General features: G+C 37.5%; 2 protein-coding genes across 2 annotated transcripts; one reads left to right on the forward strand and one right to left on the reverse strand.

Moving 5' to 3' along the window:
• Positions 1–9: 9 nt before the first annotated feature.
• Positions 10–624, reverse strand: LOC103846188. The gene has a single exon (XM_009123093.1). The coding sequence runs from the start codon at positions 622–624 to the stop codon at positions 10–12; it is 615 nt and encodes a 204-aa protein (XP_009121341.1).
• A 1,882-nt stretch (positions 625–2,506) lies between these two features.
• On the forward strand, positions 2,507–3,562 carry LOC103845570. The gene is made up of 2 exons (XM_009122437.2): positions 2,507–2,716; positions 2,794–3,562. The coding sequence occupies exons 1-2, from the start codon at positions 2,595–2,597 to the stop codon at positions 2,975–2,977; spliced, it is 306 nt and encodes a 101-aa protein (XP_009120685.1). The 5' UTR covers positions 2,507–2,594; the 3' UTR covers positions 2,978–3,562.
• The last annotated feature ends 2,438 nt before the right edge of the window (positions 3,563–6,000 follow it).

Genomic DNA, 6,000 nt, shown 5'->3' on the forward strand with positions numbered 1-6,000 from the left:
TAGTTTAACTTAAACAAGCATCCTCATATGTGTAAAACCGGAATGGCAATTAATCTTCTCAATGTTTTCTTTGCTTCGGATGTGACATGTAGTATCAAAATGCCCAGCTTCATCATAATCTATGTAACGCTCATGCATCCCTCTAAGTTTGATGTGAAGCTCGACGTCGGTTCCATTTATTACCTCTCCAGCATCGAAGGCCAATGAGAAAGCCGTGTGATCTCTGTAGCTACGCTCACGTATGATTTTAAAAACCGCAACGTTTACATCACCGAACCTCACCGAAGCATCACGGTCGTCGTAATAGATAGAATATCTCGAGCTAGGGTTTCTTACGAGGAAGTCAACGTGATACGTGGCGGTCGATGGAGAGATGGCGATGGATTGGATGGAGAATTTGGCGTGGGGGTCTGCTTCGTCGGTGAACAAGAAGATCAAGAACATGGCGATGGCGGTGAGTAAGCCGCCCCAAAGGGGCGAAAAGTAAGCGGCAAGTTCCTTGGAAGTGGCTTTACGATCATCAGGTGCTGGCAGAGTCGCTATAGGCCGTGACCACCACCAACGACGACGAGTGTCGGAGGGCGTAGAATATCCGAAGGGATGCGCACTGTTTTGGGAAGCCATATCCTTGTTTTGTTGGTTTAGAGAGAAGAGATTGTTATTGTTGTTTAGGTTCCACGTTTAAAGGAAAAAAGTGATGTTATTTTCATTAATTATAGAGACTATTTAAAAGTCAATCTCATATATTTTTTATCCCTTATATATTAAAGGAGAAGCATTGTAATAAATGCATTCACACTATAATAGACACGTGGCAGCCTCACAATGATTTGATAATATATATGCTAACGCGTTCACACTATATTCATAAATGTGTTCACACTATATACTTTATATTATTTTTAATATAAAACTCATATGCATGGTTCCAATAAAACTTTAGATTTTTCATTTCGAATCAAAACAAATAACGAATAAAAATCTAAACTATATATATATATATATTATTTTTATTGTTTACGGATAAATTCAGGCAAAATATTTCTAAATTTTAATTCGATTCGTAATCCGTTTTGATTTGAACAAAAAAATATGGATATCCGTAACTCTAAATCAGTTACTAAAATACAATTAAAAAAAAACAAATCACAAATTCCAATATTTTTAGGAACGGATATCAAATTTGATATTTTATATGCATATATATACATATATGTACAGAATTATATATATATATATATATGTTATATATATTATAGTTTATATAAGTTTACAATATTTTATGAATTAAATTTATTATAATAGGTATTAAAGGTTAAAAAGTTAAATAATATTTTATTTTGTAATAAAATGTTATTATTAAATTTTTCAATTATTCTATAAATTTTATTTTATTTACAGATCAAATAGGATATTCTTTAAAATTCTAAATCATTTCGGTTATCAGAGTCACCGACTATCCATGTGGCTAAAGATTAAATCGACTTGAATGCCTCCACGATCTGTGTCCACCTCTATTTACGAATACAATTGATTTTTCTTTATATGAAAAAAATTTACTAAAGTCAAGGCCTTTATAATTTTTAATTAATTTTAATTTTATCTTTCATGTATTATTTAGAACAAAAATGTCATTCAATATTAATTAACAATATCTTTATATATTTGTCATTTATTCTTATATACTTTTACATACATATACATGTGCACCTTAATGTGAGCACTTTCTAAGTATTTACCACCACTGAAGTATCTATTTTTTTTTTTGAAAGTTGAACTATTTTTTTTTTTAATGATTCTTTCACTACCGACCAAATTGTAGTGAAATGATTTGTCTTAATAATTTTTTTTTTCTTGATCTCTTATCCGCTTACAAACTATGATATGAAACCATTGGTTCGACATGACGATTATCTAAAATTTATAACATGAAAATAAACAAATAATAGTAATTTTTGATTTTTACCAAAAAATAAAAAATCAAACATTCTAACAAAACAAACCAAAATAAATATTAATTTAAAATAATGGTTATATTTTAGAAGATTAAAAACCAAAAAATAACTTAAAACCGAACCGATATCCAAATTAAACAGATTTAATGTGTTTTTATTAAAAATAACAAAACTAATAATCACATTCCGCGCAAGGCGCGGGTTATTACCTAGTTTATTTATAAAACATGTGTAGATAAAAAAATAATAATATGACGGCTTTGTATTTTTAACTGTGTTAATCATCATCGGATTTGACAGCACATAAATTAAAAATATTCGCTGCGCCATCATGCTCAATTCCGAATAAAAAAAATTGAAATGTGTATGATTGAATAGCTTTGTTATCGGCCCAATAAGAAAAAGTCAAAGGCCCAAAGATTCTCTCACGGGAGGAAAACTGAACATAGCGTTCTGACGTATTCGATTAGAGATTCTTCAGGTATCTGAAGTCACTAAACACATAATGTCTTTTCGTCTCTGACAACCTTTCTACTCTTTTGTGTATATATAATGACTCTTGGATTCGATTTCAAGAACAAGAAGAAAAACATAACAAACAAGAAGTAGTAGAAGAACATTCAAGCCTGAATCACTAAAATGGCAGAGATAGAATCTGAGTCTAAACAAGGAAGAAGGGTGGTGGTGATCGGCGGCCGAGTCGCAGGCTCCCTCGCAGCGAAGTTGCTTCAGTTCCATGCTGATGTCATCCTCATCGATCCGTAAGTTCTTGAAAACACAAAATTTAATCTCAGATTATCATTCATCACAAGCTCAAACTATGTTGAAATCAAATCAGGAAGGAGTACTTTGAGATCACGTGGGCGAGCTTGAGATCCATGGGGGAGCCTTCGTTTGCTGAAAGAACAATTATCAACCACAAAAACTACTTCAAGAAAGGCCGTGTTGTTACTTCTCCGGCGGTCAACATCACGGAGACTGATGTAATGACAGCAGATGGAGATGTGACTGGATATGATTAAACCATACTCGCAGATTGTCATTTCCTCTGCGTTGAGAAGCCTCTGTCTTCTCAATGGCTCAATGGAACCTCTCTGAAAGATAGCTTGGATGGTAAAGGGAGAGTCATGGTTGATGAGAACTTGAGGATTAAGGATAGAAAGAATGTATTTGCCATTGGTGATATCACTAATATTCCTGTAAGTTCACAAGACCATAACATTTTCAGGTTTTTTTTACATAGTTTCTTGTTTTGATTATATGATTTTTGTAATGACAGGATATATAGCGGAGATGCATGCTAATGTGGCTGTGAAGAACATAAAGGTAATGATGTCTGGTGGGGAAAAGAAGAAGAAGATGTCAACTGTACAAGCCTGGATCAGAGATGGCTATTGTATCATTAGGAAGAAAATACTCGGTGGCACAGGACAGTCATTGGTTGCCTCCCTGGTTTGATCAAGTCCAAGGATCTATTCGTGGGGAAGACAAGAGGGTAAACCCTAAATGTGTGCACGGTTGAGTCTTTTAGCGGATGTAATCATGTTTATATGTTGTTTCTGTATTGATCTCATTGTTTTAGTGTGGAGTGACTGATTGTTTTTGCTTGTGTATGCTTTGTTGATATTAGGGTTCATGTGTGATCGCAGAGGTTCTGGGGATGCAGAGAATCAAGCCGTTTCCGAAAGCATCCATGGCTGTGATAAGAACAATAGAGTATTATTATCAAGATCCGCCCAGCCACCCACTCTTAGTCTCTACACACCAGAGATCTAAGCCACTCTTGATCCTCTAGAGTAGAATCAAGATCCACAGCATTCACTTTCTAAATGCCTAACTAACTAACTGACACACGAGTTCCCTTTTATATCTAAGGCTCGTTTACAACTGACTCTAACGACTCTTCTTCTTTACGTAACAACTGCCAGCTCATCACTTCGTAACTCTTCCTCTCTCTTCGCTTGCCTCTTCCTTCTTGACACATACACTCTCATAGGTCTATCAATACCCCCGTTCTGAAGAACCAGCTTGCCCTCAAGTGGGTAACAAGGAAACTGACTCTTAAAATCTCTCATGCGCATCCAAGTCGTCTCATGTGAAGGTAAATTCTTCCACAACACTAGTATCTCCAAATGACCCTCCCCATCATAACGTGTATCCAGAATATCCTGCGGTTCCACAATCAATTCATCATCATCCGATAATACTGGTGGTAATGGCGTGACACTGCGCCCTGCTCCAATCACCGGTTTAAGCTGTGAAACATGAAAGACTGGATGCACCTTCGACTCCTCAGGCAACCTCAATCTATACGCTACTTTCCCAATCCTCTCCAACACTTCATAAGGACCATAGTAACGTGCAGACAGTTTCTGACACACTCGACGACTGACTGATTGCTGTCTATACGGCCGTAATTTGAGATAGACACGCATCCCCACGTCAAACTCTAAGTCTCGTCTCTTCTTGTCAGCGTTATTCTTCATTACCTCTTGTGCACGTAACAAATGATGTTTGACGTCATCCAACAACACATCACGCTCCTTTAACATCGATTCAAGCTGAAAATTCTGCGTTGAGCCTTCCTCAAACCGCAACAGAGACGGAGGATCTCTTCCATAGACCAGTTTGAACGGAGTACACTGCGTAGCTGTGTGAAACGACGTGTTATTCCAGAGTTCTGCCCATGGCAGGAACTTAGCCCAAGTCTTAGGATGAGCCGACGCGAAACATCTCAAGTATGTTTCCAAACAACGGTTTAAGACTTCCGTCTGACCGTCTGATTGTGGATGGAAAGCTGTACTGAAACGCAAACGTGTACCTGAAGACTTGAAACATTCTTTCCAAAAGTTGCTCAAAAAGATCTTATCTCTATCCGAAATTATTGACTTCGGATAACCGTGAAGCCGTATGATCTCCTGAACAAACTTCCCAGCAACATCATAAGCCGTAAAGGGATGTTTCAATGTGATAAAGTGACTGTATTTACTCAGTCTATCCACCACCACTAAGATCACGTTGACACCCTTTGAAGACGGAAGACCCTCTATGAAATCCATAGAAATATCTTCCCAAATCTGAGTTGGAATCTCTATTGGCTGAAGCAACCCTGCCGGCGACAGAGTCGTATATTTGTGCGTCTGGCAAACTTCACATGCCGCAACATACGCTTGAACCTGTTTTCGCATCTGTGGCCAATAAAAACTCGCACGTATCCTCTTATACGTCTTCAAAACTCCAGAATGACCCCCAATAAGACTATCATGATATTCCCGCAAAATCATCTGAATATGTCTTGACTGAGACGGCAACACCAAGCTCCCTCTGTTAAAGAGTCTCCCTTGTATCACCAAAAACCCCTCTTTCAGCTTCTCACCTCTGCTCAACTTCGCAATCTGATCCTGAATCCACTCATTTCCATCAACTTCCGCATAAATGTCTTGAGCTTGCAGTGAAGCTGGTATAGTCAAAGCGAAACAATGAAACTTCAAGTTCAAACTCTTATACTGCACAATACGAGACAGACCATCAGCTACCCTATTCTCTGCTCCCACCTTATATTCAATGTCAAAGTCGTAACCCATAATGCGAGTCAACCAACGCTGATAATCCAGTGTGACTTCCCTTTGCTCAAGTAAATACTTAAGACTTTGCTGATCTGTTCGCACAATGAATCTCCTTCCTAACAGATAATGACGCCACTTCTGAATCGAGAGTACAATTGCCATCAGCTCTCTCTCATATATCGGTTTCAGCTGTTCCTTCTCAGTCAACGCATGACTGAAGAATGCAATTGGGTGTTTCTCTTGCATTAATACTGCTCCCAAACCAAATCCAGATGCATCTGACTCAATGATGAACACTTGTGTAAAGTCTGGTAATGCCAACACTGGTGTAGAAGTCATTGCTACCTTTAGTTTCTCAAACGCCGCTTGTGAGTATTGGGACCATAGGAACTGTTCTTTCTTAAGCAACTCAGTTAAAGGTTTAGCTAGCATTCCATAGCTTTGCACAAATTTCCGATAATATCCGGTCAAACCCAAAA

This window comes from Brassica rapa, chromosome A10 (genome assembly GCF_000309985.2).
Source record: "Brassica rapa cultivar Chiifu-401-42 chromosome A10, CAAS_Brap_v3.01, whole genome shotgun sequence".
NCBI lineage: Eukaryota > Viridiplantae > Streptophyta > Magnoliopsida > Brassicales > Brassicaceae > Brassica > Brassica rapa.